Source organism: Colobus angolensis, unplaced genomic scaffold, assembly GCF_000951035.1.
Source record: "Colobus angolensis palliatus isolate OR3802 unplaced genomic scaffold, Cang.pa_1.0 Scaffold20, whole genome shotgun sequence".
Taxonomy (NCBI): domain Eukaryota; kingdom Metazoa; phylum Chordata; class Mammalia; order Primates; family Cercopithecidae; genus Colobus; species Colobus angolensis.
Window position 1 is genome coordinate 1510833 of NW_012115155.1, and position 19497 is coordinate 1530329.

The 19497-nt window shown below is 46.1% G+C and overlaps 2 protein-coding genes across 15 annotated transcripts in view; one reads left to right on the forward strand and one right to left on the reverse strand.

Annotated features, from left to right (window-relative positions):
• LOC105511495 (chromosome unknown open reading frame, human C2orf76) overlaps positions 1 to 6577 on the reverse strand; it is a 58314-nt gene extending 51737 nt beyond the window's left edge. For 2 of the 4 annotated variants that reach the window (XM_011941616.1, XM_011941614.1), the window contains exon 1: positions 6114 to 6437. The gene's annotated coding sequence lies outside the window, so the exon portion shown is untranslated. Of the gene's footprint in view, positions 1 to 6113; positions 6498 to 6544 lie in introns of those variants that run through there. The other 2 variants (XM_011941613.1, XM_011941615.1) reach the window with 2 other exon arrangements.
• A 98-nt stretch (positions 6578 to 6675) lies between these two features.
• Positions 6676 to 12322, forward strand: DBI (diazepam binding inhibitor (GABA receptor modulator, acyl-CoA binding protein)). Of its 11 annotated transcripts, none has more exons than XM_011941622.1 (5): positions 6679 to 6847; positions 7316 to 7401; positions 7954 to 8071; positions 10507 to 10569; positions 12018 to 12322. In XM_011941622.1, the coding sequence occupies exons 2-5, from the start codon at positions 7342 to 7344 to the stop codon at positions 12089 to 12091; spliced, it is 315 nt and encodes a 104-aa protein (XP_011797012.1). In that variant the 5' UTR covers positions 6679 to 6847; positions 7316 to 7341; the 3' UTR covers positions 12092 to 12322. The 11 variants fall into 11 exon arrangements, with proteins under 11 accessions (XP_011797016.1, XP_011797012.1, XP_011797014.1 ...); XM_011941624.1 differs by having other exon boundaries at positions 7321 to 7401; XM_011941618.1 differs by lacking the exon at positions 7316 to 7401 and adding an exon at positions 7160 to 7285 and having other exon boundaries at positions 6679 to 6815.
• The last annotated feature ends 7175 nt before the right edge of the window (positions 12323 to 19497 follow it).

Genomic DNA, 19497 nt, shown 5'->3' on the forward strand with positions numbered 1-19497 from the left:
CACTTAGTACTATGACTAAAAGCAAAATGTTAATTGCATTTTAATCTACTCTGGCCTACCTCAAAAGCATAATTTTAACTCTTGGATGCAGAACAAAATTGTCTTCTGAAAACAGATCTCAGTAACAATGAAATATCAAGAGTTGGACATTATAATAAAAAGAAAAAAGGTAACAATAATTTTCTTTTTCTTTTTTTTTTGAGAGTCTCACTGGAGTCTTGCTCTGTCACTCAGGGTGGAGTGCAGTGACACGATCTCAGCTCACTGGAACCTCTGCCTCCCACGTTCAAGTGATTCTCCTGCTCAGCCTCCAGAGTAGCTGGGGCTATGGGCACATGCTGCCATGCCCGGCTAATTTTTATAGTTTTAGTAAAGACAGAGTTTCACCATGTTGAGCAGGCTAGTCTCGAACTCCTGATCTCAGGCGATCCACCCGCCTCAACCTCCCAAAGTGTTGGGATTACAGGCATGAGCTACCGCGCCCAGCCCCAGGAATTTTCTTTTTAGGACAGACTGGAGAAGGGGTGAGAAAAGGATTGGGAGAGGCTGGTTGAAGGCACAGCTGAAATTAAATAGGAGTAGTAAGTTCTGGCGTTCTATGGTTAACAGTACATCACAAAATAGCTAGAAGAGAGATTTTTAAATATCCTCATCACAAAAAGATAAATGCACGAGGCAATGGTCACACTAAATACCCTGAATCGCTCATTCTACAACACATATATGCATTGAAACATCAAACTGTGCTGCCTAAATATGTACAATTACGTGTCAAATAATCTGCTTTACATTTTTTCAAAAGCGTATTTTTTTTAAATATGAAACTCAGCATTTATAAACTACATTTATGGCAGGGCACGGTGGCTCACGTTTGTAATCCCAGCACTTTGGGGGGCTGAGGCAGGCGGATCACTGATGGATCACTTGAGGTCAGGAGTTCAAGACCAGCCTGGCCAACATGGTGAAACCCTGTCTCTACTAAAAATACAGAAAAAAATTAGCCGGGCGTGGTGGCATGCTCCTGTAATCCCAGTTACTCGGGAGGTTGAGGCATGAGAATCGCTTGAACCAGGAGGCAGAGGCTGCAGTGAGCCAAGATCGTGCAGCCTCAAAATATAAAACAAACAAAACATATGTGAGGCTCTGTCTCAAAATATAAAAACAAACAAACAAAAAAAAAACCCTACATTTATAAACTAGGACTATATGAGAGTTAAATAACATTTGAAAAGTTCTTGGCATTTGTTTGTTTGTTTGTTTAGCCGCATAATACAAATAAAAGCACCATTATTCTAGAAGAGTTGGTTAAATCATCTTTCACTGACAGAACTTTTGAGAAATATATTTTCAACAATTCATTTATAAATGATTTCAAAGTCTTCAACCTCAACCATTTTTTAGATAGGTTAAAAAAATAAAATCTTCCACCTCTGGGGGTTAGGTAACACATTAGGTACAAGATGAATTTTAGCTAATCTGCTGACTGGCACATGCTTCTCCGTGCTGTAACTGCTTTACTACACAATGACATTAGCAGCTGACCTTCCCTGAGGAAGAACCGTTATCAGTTCCAAATAAATATATCCGTGATTACTATTCACATGTACAGTACACCACCCACTGACAAATCAACACCTACAATTCCTCAGACCTGCCACTATGACCTTCAATCTGGAGCAAATGTACAAAACCATAATTTGTTTTCTCTGCTCAAGATATGCAAGACTCTCCATAAACCATTCTGGACAGTTGAGTTTTCCCAAGGGTTGGAGACTTAACCATTTGGAAAGAATATTTCATACACTTGCTTTCTTAAACAAGGTATACTGGGTATAAATTCTCTTTTTCTTGATTTGCAATCATCAGTGAGAATGTTAATCCCTGTATGGTGTGTTAGGAGACATTTCCCCATGGGTCTCTCACACTTCTGAGTGTCTTAGAAGTAGAGGCGCTGGCTGCTTTCATTCTAAACTATCTTTCAAGGATATGTATATAGCGAACAGCTTAGAAAGACAGAGACAGTATCTCCCACCAGACTGTCCAGTACAATGAAGATATCTCACTCCAGGGTAAGGCTGGGCAGGTTTGCCTGCAGCCCTTTATAAAGAATTTGATTTACCTAAACCTGGGGTTTTACAGCTGTGACACAAATCCACTGCACACGCAGTAGCAAATGAGCTACTCTGATTGCCCCTGTGGGACCTATAGGGAGAAGGAATGGAATCAACTCCTCCTCTCAGTGGTGGCATTAGATTCTCATAGGAGCGCGAACCCTATTGTGAACTGAGCATATGAGGGATCTACGTTGCATGTTCCTTGTGAGAATCTAATGCCTGATGATTTGAGGTGGGACAGTTTCAACCCAAAACCATCCCCCTACCACCCCATCATGAAAAAACTGTCTTCCATGAAACTGGTCCCTGGTGCCAAAAAGGTTGAGGACTGTTGCTGTACACCACCATCCACCCAACAGGATGTAATGGACATTTATGGAACACCCTGCTAATGACTGCAAAATGCACATTCTTTTCAAGTATCCACAAAATAGATGCCAAGACATCCATATTCTGCACCACAGGAAAAAACCATGACGAGTTTAAAGTAGTGAAATTAAACAGTGTGTTCTCTGACCATAGTGGAATCAAATTGGAAATCAGAAACAGAAAGCTACCAGCAAAGTCTTCAAACACTTGGAAACTAAGGAACAGACTACTAAACAAGCCCTGGACCAAAGAGGAAGTCCCAAAGGAAACTAAGGCCAGGTTCGGTGGCCCACACCTGTAATCCCAGCACTTTGGGAGGCTGAGGTGGGCAGATTTCAGGTCAGGAGTTCGAGACCAGACTAGCCAACATGATGAAACCCTAGCTCTACTAAAAATACAAAAATCCGCTGGGCTTGGTGGCAGGCACTGTAACCCCAGCTACTCAGGAGGCTGAAACAGGAGAATCACTTGAACCCAGGAGGCAGAGGTTGCAGTGAGCCGAGATCACTGCTCTCCGACCTGGGTGACAGAACGAGACTCTGTTTCAAGAAAAAAAGAAAGTAAAAACACACTGAACTGAATAAAAGTTGGACACAGTTAAAGCACTGTGAAGAGGAAAATGTATCGCACTAAATGCATATATTAAATGAGAAAAAGTCTCAAGTCAATAATCTAAGCTCCCACCTCAAGAACCTAGAAAATCAAGAGCAGAACAAACCCAAAGCAAGCAGAAGGAAAGAAATAATAATGAGTGGAAATCAATAAAATTGAAAACAGAAAATAGAAAATCCATAAGAAAAGAGCTGGTTCTTTGAAAAGATTTTTTAAACACTGAAAAATCTTGAGCAAGACCAACTGGAAAAAAAAAGAAGGCACAGATAACCAAGATCGGTAATGAAACTGAGGATATCATTATAGGCTCTGCACATATCAAAAGGATAATAAGGGAATACAAACTAATTACATACATACATTTCACAGCACAGACAAAATGGACCAATTTCTTTAAAAATGCAAACTACCAACACTCACCAGTATGAAATAAACAATATGAATAGCCCTATAACTATTAAGGAAATGAAATCCATAATTTAAGAACTCCCAAGAAAGAAATCTCCCTAAGAACCTGATGGCGTTCCTGGAAAAAAGGAAGGAAGGAAGGGAGGAAGGAGAAAAGAAAAGAAATCTCCAGTCCTAGAGAGCTTCACTAGAGAACTCTACAAAACATTTAAAGAAGAATTAACATCAATTGTACACAACCTCTTTCAGAAAACGGAAAAGGAAGGAACATTTCCTAATTCATTTTATGAAGCTATTTTTTCTACAATAATAAAGCCAGACAAAGCCATTACTAAAAAAAGACAACAGACCAATATCCCTTATGAATATAGACATGAAAATCCTTAGTAAGACATTAGCAAATACAATTTAGCAATACATAAAAATAATTATACACCATGACCAAGTAGTTTTTTCAAGAGAAGCAAGGTTAGTTTAATATTTGAAAATCAATCAATGTAATCCACCAAATTAACAAACTGAAGAAAAATCACACGATCACATCAAGTGATACAGAAAAGGCACCTGACAAACATCAATGGAGAGTCAACATCCATTCACAATAAGGACTCTCAGAAAAACAAGAAAAGAGGGGAACATCTCAGTTTGATAAAGAGCAACTACAAAAAAGAAACCAAAAAAAAAAAAAACAAAGCTAGAACTAACATTAGACTTCATGAGGAAAGACTAAATGCTTTCCCCCTAAGATCAGGAACAAGGAAAGACAGACATTCTCACCATTCTTACTCAACACGCTGCTGGAAGTTTTAGCCAGTGAAACAAGGCAAGAAAAGGAAATAAAAGGCAGAGAGTTGAGAAAGGAAGAAATAAAACTGTCCCTATATTTGCAGATGACATGATTATCTACATAGAAAATCCCAAGAATTCTCAAAAAAAAAAAAAATCTAGATTAATGAATTTGGCAAAGTCACAGGATACAAAATAAACACACAAAACCAACTGTATTTCCAAATAGTAGCAAAGAACACATGGAATACAATATACAATACGAATACAAATACAAAATACAACAACCTTTGCAATCACTCAAAAACAACTATTTAGGTATAAATCGAACAAAACATGCACAACAATATTGAAATTAGGCCAATTAATAACACTGCAATGGCCTCTAAGTTTTCAAGTGACAGGAAGCATTGTTAGTCTCTCATTTTAAATCAAAAGTTAGAAATGATTAAGCTTAGTGAGGAAGCCATGATAAAAAGCCAAGACAGGTTGAATACTAGGCCCCTTGAACCAAACAGCCAAATTGTGAATACAAAAATAAAAATATTAGCCAGGCATGGTGGTTGTGCCCATAGTTCTAGCTACTCGGGAGGCTAAGGTGGGAGGATCGCTTGAGGCCTGCAGTTCAAGGCTGCAGAGAGCTGAGATTGTGCCACTGAACTACCGCCTGGGTAAAAGAGTGAGACCCTATCACACACAAAAAGAAATAAAAACAAAAAACTAAAAAACTAAATCAAAGCAACCGATCTTTGAGAAGTGATAACTGCATTATCAAAGTACCTAATCTCGACAATACCCTAACTTAAAACCTGCTGACTAGGGGATGTATTTGACTGCAAATCTGGCCCACACAAGCAATCTAAGTTTCCACCAAGGAAGCTGTAAGCACCAACTAGAGCAAAACCAAATCCAGGCCTCAAATGGAAAAAGCAGCTCTGAATTGTGATTTTCGAAGAAACCTGCATTTCTTACACTTCAGTGTACTTTCCCCATATTTAAGGTTTTTGTTAATTTGTTTCGTTTTTCTTTCTCAAACAAAATTCTCAGACTGAAAACCCTAGATTTGTTCCCTATTGCATGCTCATTTCTTCCCAAACAGTCCATAAAACCTGACCTACATTAAGTTAGCAAGTTAGGTCTGAAAGTATCTACCTTCCCTGGGGAGGGTGAAGGTGTAGGCAGGGCAGAGAGATTTGTAGTCCAGCCCTCTTGCCACAAATTATGAATTAGAGAGGAAGGATTTTGCTTTTTTAACGATCTCCAGAGAATTTTCCATCATTTCCCTCTCTTCACTCAGCTCCTTTGTAACCACTGCTAGAGAAGTCTTCCTTTAGCTTCTTAAACATCGATCCTAAAACACTTCCAGACACCTGTGCTGTTCCTTTCTGTTCCCATGGAAATTAGTCCCTGTAACAATCTCGCAAAGACGTTTCCCTCCGTCTCCTCATCCTCTTTTCAAACCCTTTTACGATTTCTCATCTCACTCAGCATGACAGTCAAAGTCCCTGTGAAGGCCAACTTCTGCATCACTTAGCCAGCCCGCCACCTCCAAAACTCTCCAGCCTCATCTTTCTACTCTTCCCCTGGTTCCTTGCCCACGCCTTTACACTTGTTCTCTGCTTGGCATCCTCCCTCCCCTCCTTGAGGAACTTTGTCAAATGTCACCTTCCCTCAATACTCCCCGTCCTCCATTTAAAACTATCAACTTCCAACTCTCTAAAGAACTCTATATTTAACTTATTGTTAAATATGTGCTGAACACCTGGTCCCGTCCAAGTTTGTTAAATCAAGACAAATAAGACACTGTCCCTGCCTTTAAGGCACCAGATGGAGACATGCACCACAGTCATCAATGTGCCATACGGGACTGACACTAGGGCCACAGGCAAGTCAAAGAACCCGTGCCAAAAGTTCAGAGGAAGAGGCCTCGGCTTCGCCTTTCTGGAGACCAGTCCAGCTTTCCACCACCACGCAGCTCACCAGGTACCATCTCCGGGGGTCTTCTCTAGACCCCAAAAGAAGAGTGGGTCCCGCCCACCATTCCCAGGTCTGAGTTTGTCCAGAGAAGCAACTTCCGGCCTCTTCAGGCCGGGCAAGAGATTTAAGGAAAAAAAAGAAACATAAGGACCTTCGCTCTTCGGTCTCCGTCCCCTCCACTTCCCCCGCTTGCCGTCCCCACAACGGCCCAGGACTGAACCCAACTATCGACCAACTCCCGTCTGCAAAACTAACCGCCCTACTTCCGCGGTCCCTACCTGCTCCCGGCGTCCCCTTCGGCTACTCCCGGCGCTTGCGCAAGCAGTCCCACGTAGGCTCGGGCGGGACTGGCGCCGCGGCGGGGGCTGGGCACGCCCCTAGCACAGAGCTGGCTTCTGATTGGCTTTCCGGTGCTCGCCCGACCAGGGTTGGGGCGAGTGAACCGCGCCTCTAAAAGCGCCTGCCAGTGCAGCCTGAGCGATCGTTTCCTGGTCCTCGCCTCCTCCGCGGTCTCCCCGTAGTTCTCGCAAGGCGGCCAGGATGTCTCAGGTATACAGCGCGTGCACAGCCAGGCTGGGAAGGTGCAGCGGGCTCGAGGCCTGTTGGTGGCTCACCTGGCAGCCAGAAGCTCTCGGGCTGTTTCCTTCCGTGCCCCGCAGTTCCTCCTGGACCCATGCCCAGCCCTGATTCGTTGAACAGAGCCTTGTGAGCGGGATTTTCCGTTTGGGCATTTCTAACTCTGCTGCCCACCCCGCAACTGCCGGAAAGTTGCCCATGGGGTGGACTTCGCTGTGTAGCGGGAGAGGAGTGGGAGTCAAGGGTGCTTGATGGAAAGATGGGGGAAGGGGTTGCACGGATTGGAGGAGCGAGGAGTCTCAGTCCCCATCCCGAAGCACAGGGCAGGACGTCGCGGCGGAGTGGGGAAGCGAGGAGGCCGTGGACGGGAGCTTGGAGGTCAGGGGAAGTACGGGGCCGGGTGCTCCGAGTGCGGGACGAGGAGAATCGCGGCCCGGGGAGAGGTGACCCAGGGGCCCCTCCTTTCCCTCCAGTGTAGACCCTTATCGGCGACCAAGCTATGTGGGGCGACCTCTGGCCCCTCCCGCCTGCCTCTGCCAATCCGGGCACTGGGACAGAGGTCAGTGTTGAATGCCCGGGCTCCAGGGGGAGGGAGGGGACCAATGGGCTCCGGCGCTGACACCGGGGCACTCATACCCTGTCCCCTTTCAGCTGTTTCCAGCATACTGTGCCGCCTCTGTCCCCAGGCCAGGGCTTAGCTGAAACCCCGGCCACTCCCTAGTGCCTGGCACGGTGGTGGCCAGGCAGTTGGCCGCGCTGCTTCTCCCGCTTCTCCCGCGGGGTGGACACCCACTGCGGGCAAAGGCTTGGCCTGCCCTCTTCACTGCTGTGTTTCCAGACCTGATGCCTGCGTTTGTGAGAGCGCTGGATACGTGGTTTTCGATTGAATGAGTGAACCGGAGGGGCTTCCCCTTCTTGTGTTGCTGACTCTTTCTAGCTGCCCTGTTGGGGCAGGGTGGGGCAGACACACTTCAGGGGCTGCATTGCCCGAAGGGTGCCACCTTTCCCACCTCTCCATCCCTGTAACTGGGCTCTGTTGAGGCCACAGCAGGACTCCTACCCTCTCCCACCCAGAGGAGGCCCTCAGTCCTCTCCTCTCCCTTCCATTTAGGCTGAGTTTGAGAAAGCTGCAGAGGAGGTTAAGCACCTTAAGACCAAGCCAGCCGACGATGAGATGCTGTTCATCTATGGCCGCTACAAACAAGCAACTGTGGGTGACGTAAATACAGGTATGCGGAGCGGGGTTTGGGAGGGCCTCTTCTCCTCAAAGCAGGCTCAGCAGCCCAGCCTAGAAGTCCCTGGGAACTTCACTCTCAAACTGCCTGAGGCCTTACTCTTCAGCTGGGGTATGGTGATGGTTCCTGGGGTGGAAAAGACCGTGTTCCGGATTCTCAGTGTCTCCAGTAGTAGCAGAATTCAAATCCTGGCTTTAGAAGTTCTTTACTGGTTATCACCAGCAGCTCCTCTCTACTAGGGAAGAAGCAAAGGCTGCAGCTTGGAAGAGACTTGCTGTAGGCTCTCAGCTCAGTGGCATCATTGTTGAGCCGTTCAGCTTCTGCCCTAGATGGGCAGGATCAAAGTTGGAGCACTTGACAGCCTGGCCAAGCCTGATGTCAGGAGCAGAGAAGCACCTGGTTTCTAGGGCCAGGTCAGAGCATTTCGCTGACAAGCCTGTGCCTTCCTGATGACAACTTTTTCCCTGTCCGAAAATCTTGGTGCAGATTTTGAGGCTGTACTTTGGACTGTCATGTTCTGTAATAACGTCTTCCCTACCTTGGGCAGGTTTCATTCTGTCCCTAAGTCCCTGAAACATGGGTGGATACTGAGGCAACAGCACAGTGCATTCTGTGCAAGGACTCAGGGTTGTCATGGCAGCACAGAAGGGAGGTCTCCCCTGCCCCTGTTGAGGAGGAAAGTAAACATGGTCCCCATTTCCACAGTAGCTGGGGTGGAAGATGGAGCCTGTGGGCTGGCTGCCAACCAGCTCTAGGCAGGAAATAGCACCCAGAATGACAGATCGCAGGCAGTACCGAATCAAACTCTGGGGTTCACATGGAGCACTTAGTTGAGGAAGGTCTTGTGGCGAAGATGGGTTTTACAGTGAGTTCGTAAACTCTGTCCTTCCAGGGAGGGGAAGGAAAGGTGAAAGTGGGGGAGGCCAGAGGTGCTGAGGTGCTTTTCTGACAGTGTTTTCAGAGACTGGCCTGTGTCGGTACTAGAAATACCGGTTTTCACATGAGTCTAGGTAGACTGGCATGGGAATCTTTCACTTACTGATTACTTACTGATCAAAGAGGTATCATTGGCTCTCTCTGGGGCTGTACTATACAGCCCTATTACACGATTATAAAACATGATAGTCCAAACACAAGAGTTTAGTACAATAGCCAGTAGCCACATATGACTATGTAAATTTTAACTGAGGCTGGGCGCGGTGACTCATGCCTGTAATCCCAGCACTTTGGGAGGCCGAGGCGGGTGGATCACGAGGTCAGGAGTTTGAGACTAACCTGGCCAACATAGTGAAACCCATCTCTACTAAAAATACAAAACTTAGCTGGGCATGGTGGCACGTGTCCGTAGTGCCAGATACTTGGGAGGCTGAGACAGGAGAATCGCTTGAACCTGGGGAGGTGGAGGTTGTGGTGAGCTGAGGATGCACCACTGCACTCCAGCCTGGTCAACAGAACGAGACTCTGGCCCCAAAAAAAAAAAAAAAAACTAAACTAAAAATAGTTAAATGAAATCAAGTTTAGTCTTCATTCACAGGAGCCACATTTCAGATGCCCAGTAGTCATTTCAGGTACTTGGTGTGGCAAGTGGTTCCTGAATTGGACATTGCAAATATACATGTACATTTCCATTCCCATCGCTTGGAGAGAGCTGTTGAGGAGTGCTATTCTGGGATCCTGATGATGACCGCAAGGGCAGTTTGTTTCAGCTGTCCCTGGGAACAGTTCCCTGAAAGCGCTCAGGGACATTTTCTCAGACGCAGTGCTCCAGGCTACGGACTCTGTTCCCTTTGGCTTTGGGGCTGGGCATGTTAGTGAAACAGGAGAACAGGGAGATGGTGAGTGTGTTTCCCAACTGCAGATGGTAACAGGTCTATAAGCATAAAGTCATCATGTAACTTAAAGAAACCTTACCCTCGGTGAAAACGCCTACAGATCAGCAAGAAATAGACTAACAATTTGGTAGAAAAATGAGGCTAGGATATAAACAGTTCATAGGAAAGGACACTTGATATCATTACTGATTAGGGAGAGAAATTGGGTAGCTAAGAGCAGGGGTGGGAGAGAAACTTTATAGTGTTTTCCTCTGTCGCTTTTGAATTTTAAGCCATATGAATGGATGTTTTAAAAAAAAATTGTGATTAAAGTATAAGTTTTTTAAAGGAGAAATTTTGGAGTCACTTCACTTGTAAGAAAAAGGTTATCTTTTGTAATAAGAATAGCGTTCTTCCTATTTGCTCTAGATTTTAAGTTTGGATTGGCATATATCTGGTTTTCTTAGGGCAGAACCCACTCTACTAGACCTATTTAACCCCATGACAGAGCCTAGAAGGAACAGGTGTAATAGAAGATGGCATTTATGGCAAGAAGGTTGATCAAGTTCTCCATTAGAATTCGAACCAGATCTAATGCCTTTTCTTTCCTTGTTTAAGAACGGCCCGGGATGTTGGACTTCACGGGCAAGGCCAAGTGGGATGCCTGGAATGAGCTGAAAGGTAATTGTTCTAATCAGTTTCCTTCATTTGTGAAACCCAGTAATGAAAGAGTCTTCATTATGAAGTATAAAGGAAGAGGAGAGGAAACGAAGTCAGTGGGGCACCTGTGGGAAACCAGCCTGACCTGTGCCAGAATGGGAAAAAGCTGGGCCACCTACTTTTTTTCCTAACACTCTTTATGCCTTTTCTAAAAGCACCATCTCTGAGCAGGAGTATCATGTAGAGAGGAGGGGCTGGGAATCAGGCCACTGAAAAATAGTTTGGGAAATGATGTAGTTGGCGTGGGCTTCGGATGTGTTCAGAATAAGGGGTGGTTTCCTGTCTGCAGCTCCCTCTCCCCTACAAGGCCAGGCGGTGACCCCCTAACCCCAGTGGCCCTCCCCAGTTCCCTCCTAGCCAGAAGGGTACATAAAAGAAGGGAATGAGCTAATACATGGCCTGCCACTGGCATCGTAGGCTCAGTGAATGGAGCCATTATATGCTAAGCACCAGCAGCCAAGAAGTATCCAAGCTCGTACTTAATCACGTGCCACCTGCAGCAGCAAGACCCAAGAGTTGGCACCAAAACTCCTGGCAGCATTGGCGTTCCCGCTGGCTAGTTTCTGAATAAGCCCTCTGTCTTTCTGCATATGAGCAATCCTTGAATTCAGAAAGGGTTACAATACAATAAACACACTCCTAGGATCTGCAAGTAACTGGGAAGGGAATGCCCGTCTGCCTGGCCATTTTCATGGGACATTTCCATACCATCCTCAGCCCCCATGTACTCTCCAGTGCTTCACAGCAAGCTCTGAGTTCCAGAGGGTCTCTCTCTTTCATCACAGAATCCAGGAAACTGGGTGTCACTGTCTCTGAGGGATACCTTCAGTGTCCTTTCTACTGCAGCAAGAAGACAAAGATTTGCCTCATTCCCCTCCAAGAAGCAGCCACTTTTGCTCAGAGTTCCTGAAACTTTTCTCATAGCCTCCCTCTGGGGAGAAGAAGGTGCCTGACTTTGCTTTTTCACTGCCAGCTTAACAGCTCTGGGAGATAGGAGCCCAACACAGAGACACGGAAAAGGCCAAAGCCAATGTCAGCCACGAGAGTTAGCAGGACCAGTAAAGTCACCACAGTGACAGTTTCCTGCCTGTCTGGAGGGTGGCACCTCTCCCCCGAGGCTCACACTGGCCATTCCCCCAGGACAGGTGGGGGATGCAGGTGTCCAGCAGATGGGCGACAGGTCTTAGCCAGCCCCACCAGGCTTTCTGAGCACAGTGGCTTATAGAGCATTCACTTCGGGCCAGGTTCCATGGATACCGTCTCCTCCAACATGTAATTAGTAGAATCTCAACTTTGTAAGTGAGAAACTGAGCCTCGGAGAGTTACAGCAGAGCTGCCTGGGGCTCTGGAAGCTGCTTATTTCCTACCATGCTGCCTCCCTGACAAATAATCCTATTGATTCCTTACAGGGACTTCCAAGGAAGATGCCATGAAAGCTTACATCAGCAAAGTAGAAGAGCTAAAGAAAAAATACGGGATATGAGTGACTGGATTTGGCTACTAGGCCATGTGTTTCTCCTAAACTGAGACAATGCCTTGTTTTTTCTAATACCGTGGATGGTGGGAATTCGGGAAAATAACCAGTTAGCCCAGCTACTCAAGGCTGCTCACCATACGGCTCTAACAAATTAGAGGCTAAAACGATTACTGACCTTCCTTGATCAAGTAGTTTTTATCTGAGATCAATTAAAAGTGTATTTGTTACTTTAAATAACTTTAGTGATCTGAGTTCTTGAGATGACTTACTCTGTCTGACCTCAGCCTTGCTTCCTTTTTCTAAAGACCTCTGGTAGTGCTTCAGCCACGTACCTGGTAGAGTATGAGGCAGGCAGTCCTGCCCTGCACCCTGGCCCAGGGTGTGCTGGCCCTTTGTGGGGAGGAGGAGGATGGTAGAAGTGGCCTTTCTCGCCTCCTTCCCAGTTCAGCCACACTGAGGAAAATGAGGCAGACTGACTGAGACCACAGTCTGCAGGTACTTCTGTCGGGGATGTTTCTGCCCCAGGCCCTGTGCGAGGCAGGGTTTACAGTGTTTGAGGCTTGTTTGAGGCCCAGCTGGTCCCGGATTCCAGAGTGCACGAGCCAGCCCTCATCAGGAATGGAGTGTGAACCTGACAGGAGGCGTTCCCCAAGGCGCAGGGGAAGCCACAGACAGCTGTCTGGGCAACAGTCAGTGGGCAAGGGGTATGTCCTCTGCAAGCAGCAGGGAGAAGAATCCTGGGAGCTTGCAGAGGAGAAAGGCTGGAGTTTGACTCTGGAGGACGTAGGAAGTAGGTTGTTGAAAAGTAATAACGAAGAAAAGGAGACAGCTCTCTAGACCCTTCTTGCCAGATGTTCCCCTCCAGCTCTTGGATTTACAATCCCGCTGCCCTTTGCGGTGGGGATCACACCTCAATATTGTGTAATGGGGATTACTGTGCCCATTATTTGAGTGAGGAAATGAAGGCTCAGAGGTGATTTAACTGGATCCAAGCCCAGGGCTTACTGGCCGGGAGGGCCCTGTTTGTCCCCCTCCACCACGTTCCCTCTCATGGCCCCTGGTTGCCACTTAGTCTGCATCTCTGCTGTGTCGCAGCAAGTGACATCTGTCTCTCTGGGCTAGCGTAAGGTGCTGGTGTGAAATCTGTCCCTTGACTGTGCAGCTCATTCCAGAAGAGTGGCTTAGACAATAAGGTCCCACTTCCAAAGCTGGAGTGAGGCACAGATGAGACTCAGGTGACTAAGTCATAGCCGGTTTGGGAGATGCCCTCCCCCCTCACTAGCAAGTACTTTACTGGTTTCTCAGAAAGTACTGTTTGTGCAGTTCTGAGAGCACCAGCAGCCTGGGGCTGCACCTGCTCCTGTGGCTCCCACAGGAGTCCTTGTACCACCCAGGGCTGGTTCACAGGGTGTCGCTTGGGGACAAATTATCGGGGGAACCTGCCCCTAATGTTTCAACATACATTCTATTTTCCATGAGTGTCAGCTAGCTGAGAACTAAAGGGAAAGAGTACAAAGAGAGGAATTTTACAGCCGGGCCGCCAGGTGTGACATCACATATCGGTAGGACAGTGATGCTCCCTGAGCCTCAAACCAGCAAGTTTTTTATTAAGGGTTTCAAAAGGGGAGGGGATGTAAAACAGGTGCAAAGATCACATGCTTCAAAAGGCAAAAAGCAGAACTACTAATAAGGGTCTAACAAAGATCACATGCTTCTGAGGGAACAGGACAAAGGGAAAAAGCAGAACTACTGATAAGGGTCCAACAAAGATCACAAGGCAAAGGGCAAAAGCAGAACTACTGATAAGGGTCTGTGTTCAGCGGTGCAGTGCATGTATTGTCCTGATAAACATCTTAAACAACAGAAAACAGGGTTTGAGAGCAGAGAACCTGTCTGACCACAAATTTACCAGGGTGGAGTTTTTCCCCACCCTACTAAGCCTGAGGGTACTGCAGGAGACCAGGGCATATCTCAGTCCTTATCTCAACCGCATAGGACAGACATTCCCAGAGCAGCGTTTATAGACCTCCCCGCCAGGAATGCATTCCTTTCCCAGGGTATTAATATTAATATTCCTTGCTAGGAAAAGAATTTAGTGATGTCTTCCCTACTTGCACATCTGTTCATAGGTTCTCTGCAAGAAGAAAAATTTGGCTGTTTTTGCCCAACTTCGCAAGCAGTCAGACCTTATGGTTGTCTTCCTTTGTTCCCTAAAAATTGCTGTTATTCTGTTCTTTTTCAAGGTGCACGGATTTCATATTGTTCAAACACACATGTTTTACAATCAATATGTACAGTTAACACAATTACCACAGGGGTCCTGAGGTGATGTACATCCTCAGCTTACAAAGATAACAGGATTAAGAGATTAAAGTAAAGACAGGCATAAGAAATTATAAAAGTATTATTTGGGAACTGATAGATGTCCATGAAATCTTCACAATTTATGTTCCTCTACTGCGGCTCCAGCCGGTCCCTCTGTTCGGGGTCCCTGACTTCCTGCAACATCTCTCCCTTTCTTTTTATATAAATGTGCCATGGCGATGAAGTCTTGTTCATTCTCTTGGTTTTGACACAGGATTCTTTGACTGGTCCAGCACGCTAAAAACAAGCCAATTAAACAGAGAAACATGATTCCAAAATTTACTACAGTGGAGCCCCTAATAGACTTAATCCAAGTTGTGGGGTTTAGTCCAGAAAGACTTTCTGCCACCTGATCTAACGCCTCAGCTCCAGGCACAATAGATAAATGAGCTTGAGAGGCTTCAAAAATTTGTTTCTTTAACCTAGTTATGTCCAAGGATAAATTATCTTCCCTACCCAGCAGGTGTCCTTTGACCATTTCCCACAAATGATCAGTCTTGTTGTAGGAATATGGTGTGATACAGAAATCAGAAGTATTCTAATCACATTGCATTTGCATGCAATGTTTGAGACTCACTACCCGATCTCCAAGCCAAATAACAGACTGTCTTAAATCATTAATTTGATTAGCTAATTTTTCATCATTGCCCTGTTGAGAATTCCACATTTGGGTAGAATTGGCTTGTCAATCATTAACAAAATGAGCCGTTTGAATAGATTGGTGTAATGCCATTCCAGCAGTGGTGACCAGTGCAGTAACTGTAATTAGGCCCATGATCACAGCGATTAAAGTGAAAACAAATCTCTTAGATCTTTTGAGAATTTGTTGTAACACTTCATCAATTAAATGTACTGAGGGGGAAGATTCCCAAGATCTGGGTAAAGTTACCAGTATCCAGATTCCTTCTTGAGCTCGAACCAACATTACACTTTTCCTGAAGTCAAAACGGGAGTTAACACAAGTGTATAAATGGCAATTAATGCACTGGACAGTTTGATTGTTCATCCAAATTTTGATATTTCCCACTAACAGCGGGTAAGAAGGCTTAACACAACTCTGTATAGGAGTTGTCAGGCTGGAGGTAAACGAAGCAGAATGTTTGAATCTACGTTGATACTGAGGACGAGGGGCAACAGTGGCAACACCCAATGTTCTCCACCATAAAGAAGCAATCCAAGGTGCCCGGGGGATGCCAAAGAGGTAGAGGGGTAGAGAAGAATTTTAATGCCAATTGGAGTCCCATAAAGAAGGTACCTGGGTCGAGAAGAATTTTAATGCCAATTGGAGTCCCATAAAGAAGGATCGGCATCAAAAAGAGGAAAAGGGTTCAAAGGGGATTTATCATGGGGTTCAGAATCACGGATGGAGGGGCAGTAGTGGGGATAACAGAAAAGTTTCCCCTTCCCATACTCGCAGTCTGGACATGGCAATCGCCAATTTCCCAAGTTCTGGGTGTTCTGGGCTCAGAATGGGGAATATCATATGAGGCCTCAGAAAGGGGGGTAATGCCCTTATCTTCCCATTTCAGAACGAGCTGAACCTCCTATGCCAAGTAAGATGAAAATCCTCATCCTCCCAATAATAAATAAAATAAGTAGCCTCCAGGCATTCCCTTCCGCCAGAGGAGCAGTTGTTTTTTAAATAGCCTTTTGGTGCCCAGTCTTATTACTAAACCATATGAGTAATACTACTGCATGTGAGTTAACACAGTGTTCCCAAATTAAAGTTTTAGATGGGCCCTCGAAATTTTTAGGACATGGTTTTCCTACAGGTTTATACTGAATGTATGGGGTATCTCCTATTACTCCCCTTTTTATTTGTATTAAAGGAGAAAGGGAGAGCTGGAGACTAAATGTCCCCATTCCCCTGTGGCTAATCTCTCTGGAAGATAAGCAGCCCAGACCTCAGTTTCTAGATAGATACAACCAGGTGCATGTCTGAGGCACAGAGGAGGATATTTATAACCCATAGTAACATTAAATGCACTGCCTTCTTCTGGTTGAGTGGGGCAACGGTCATCTGTAGCTCCAGGCACACACTATCGTTAGTATAGATTTCCGCAGGAGCATCCATCCAGGTGAGAGGTCGAATAAGTGGAGGACCCCTCCGTTCAGGGTCCCTGACTTCACAACACAATAAGATTGGCAGTGAAGGCATCACCAAGTGTCCCCTCGTCTGTGAGGGGCCCACAGCACCTCTGGTCCATCTTAGCTGGAATCTGGCTTTGGTGACACACTGACTTGTGAATCCTACTTCAGTCTCTCAGTGCTGAATCATGTATCACCTTGAAGCCACAGTTCCTTCATCTGGAGAATGGGTAGCATCTGCACCTCACAGTGCTGACAAGATGGGTCAGTGTTTAGCGCGGTGCCTACCCACCAGCAGCTGGTTTGCAGCCCAAAGGTCTCCCCGGCGGGTTGGCCTGGCCTGGCCGCACTGTGCTGCCCCTCACCTTAGCAGGGCTCCAGAAATTTAGGGGTCAACCACGCAAGTAGGTGGGGGTTATCTGAGGATGTCCTCCCCAAACAAATAGTTCCGAGATTCACAAGTCTGGAAATCAGGACTGAGGCTCAGGAGCCAGCCAGAAGGGAACATGGAAAGGCCACAGAATTTCAAGTGGTGAGGGCTTTCACTCAGGCACCATCCAAATTAAATAGACATGGGGCAAGATATGTCACCTCTGTAAGCCTCATATTCTTCATCAGTAAGCTGGGGCTGAACAGAAGGTCGTGTGTCCATTGAAAGCCAGAGAAGGAGAATGAGAAAGCTCCCGGGGCTGGCTGGCTTGATCAGAACCAGGCTTGGACTGGGAAGTGGTGAGGGGGTATTTGAAGTACCCACATAATTAAGGGTGCTTCAAATTAAATTATAGGTATTTGAAGTTGAGGATGAGCGAAGAGACATCACCAGCGGGGGCGGCTTTTGCATGGTTGTGCCTTTGGGGTCTGAGTCAGGGCAAGACAAGGCCTGTGCCCTTTGCAGTTCCCACGGAAGAGAAGTTCAGAATGTGTTTTCTCCTGTTTATTTTGTGGTCACAGTCAACCTCTCTTTCAAAAGGACTTGGGATAGCTAAGAATAAACCCCAAAATCAGGGCTGTTCTGTGCTGGACCCTAGAAATGAAGACTCATTCTTGCCTGAAAGCTATAAACCACAGTGCAAAAGATGTGCCATGGGGGGCCCTCTCCTCCCCCTCCAAGCAGAGAACCCACCCCCTTCTTGGCAACAACCCGCTGCTTAAGGTACAACTCAACCCTTGGAAGAGTAGGAATCACTGGTCTACAGGTTTATTTTATGGTTTTCAGTAAGTATCCTTGCTAAATAATGAATGAACGTAAGTCTAAACTGTAAATATTTTCTTTTTAATGTAGCTGTTGACAACCAAAATGAGTGACTGAGGCAGGCGTCCCCATCAATCCAGGTTTATTGAGCCAGCTTTGAGAGCGTGCCTGGGAAAATGCACGAGCCACAGAGACAGATCTGTGGCTGTTTTTCTTTTTCCAAAGAGGCTCTCAGGAGGTTTAGTTTTTATACAGTTTCCCTAAAGGGGATGGGGCGGGGTGGCAGTGAGAGAAATGGTTACATACATGTGAGACCTCAGTCAGTGCCCACTAAGTCTACGTTTTATTAAAATAAGATTTGAGCCGGGCGCGGTGGCTCAAGCCTGTAATCCCAGCACTTTGGGAGGCCGAGACGGGCGGATCACGAGGTCAGGAGTTCGAGACCATCCTGGCTAACACGGTGAAACCCTGTCTCTACTAAAAAATACAAAAAGCTAGCCAGGCGAGGTGGCGGGCGCCTGTAGTCCCAGCTACTTGGGAGGCTGAGGCAGGAGAATGGCATAAACCCAGGAGGCGGAGCTTGCAGTGAGCTGAGATCTGGCCACTGCACTCCAGCCTGGGCGACAGAGCCAGACTCCCTCTCAAAAAAAAAAAAATAAGATTTGAAGAAAAAGAGAATAGAGGGAGCAGATATCTCAGGGAGGGGTGAAGGAACAATTAATCTCATCTTTGTTCTGTACCTGGGATGATAAGCTGATAATCTACATTATCAATGTGGAGTCTTTGGAAAAGGCTGGTTTCTGCTTAGCTGTTAGGGAAGACAGCCTAATGGTGGTTAGCCAGGGAGAGGCTGTAATGAGGTATGTCTGAACTCCCATCCCATCATGCTCAGGAACTCAGCTTCCAAGGTTTTTCTGGGGTCCTCTTGGCCAAAAGGGGGTCCGTTCATTCTGTTAGGGAGCTTGGATTTCGATATTGATATGGCTTGGATGTGTGTTCCCTGCAAATCTCATGTTGAACTGTGAGTCCCAATATGGAAGGTGGGGCCTGGTGGGAGGTATTGGATCGGGGCGGGGGGGTGTTGGGGGAGGGCGGAAGCTGGTAGACCCCCATGGATGGCTTTAAAAGTCTGGGACCTCCCACTCCTCACTCTCTTGCTCCTGCTCTCATATGTAACACATTTGCTGCCTTCCATCATTGCAAGTTTCCTGAGGCCTCACCAGGCTCAGATGCCGGCACCATGCTTCTTGTACAGCCTACAGAACCATGAGTCAACTAAACTTATTTTATTTGTAAATTACCCAGTCTCAGGTGTTTCTTTATAAAAACACTAAGCAGTGCCTAACACAATTATTTCTCATTTCTCCCCTTTGCCTGGGATTTGCCAGAGGCAGCAGAGATGGCCAAACTTTTATTTTGTCCCATATTATTGCCCGGATGGTGTGGCTGCCTGCCCCGTGTCCATTCTGTCCCTTGGTGGAACTCCTATTGCCAAGGGACTTAGAGCCAAAAGACTGACAACCAATTAAATGTTCTAGGCCAGATGAGAATGGAGGTGGGCAGGCACTTAACAACCTTAGAACCTTTTAGAGCCAAAAAGCAAGGTTATAAAATGGGCTTATCTATAAGTTATATGAATTGAGCTACTGTAGTCTTGTTTTCAGTTAAATATGTAGCAATGTAAAACTAGTTGAGCTAAGGAACTTAGAGACTTTTGTTGTGCCAAAAGGGTTTTTTTTTTTTTTTTTTTTTGCAGTCTCCTTAGAAA

Excerpts from the sequence above, each read along its gene's own strand:
- DBI (XM_011941617.1), top strand. The coding sequence starts at position 7,094 with ATGGAAAGATGGGGGAAGGGGTTGCACGGATTGGAGGAGCGAGGAGTC. Across the intron at positions 7,286-7,953 it reads GAATCGCGGCCCGGGGAGAG|GCTGAGTTTGAGAAAGCTGC; the intron begins GTGACCCAGGGG and ends CCTTCCATTTAG. Across the intron at positions 8,072-10,506 it reads TGTGGGTGACGTAAATACAG|AACGGCCCGGGATGTTGGAC; the intron begins GTATGCGGAGCG and ends TCCTTGTTTAAG.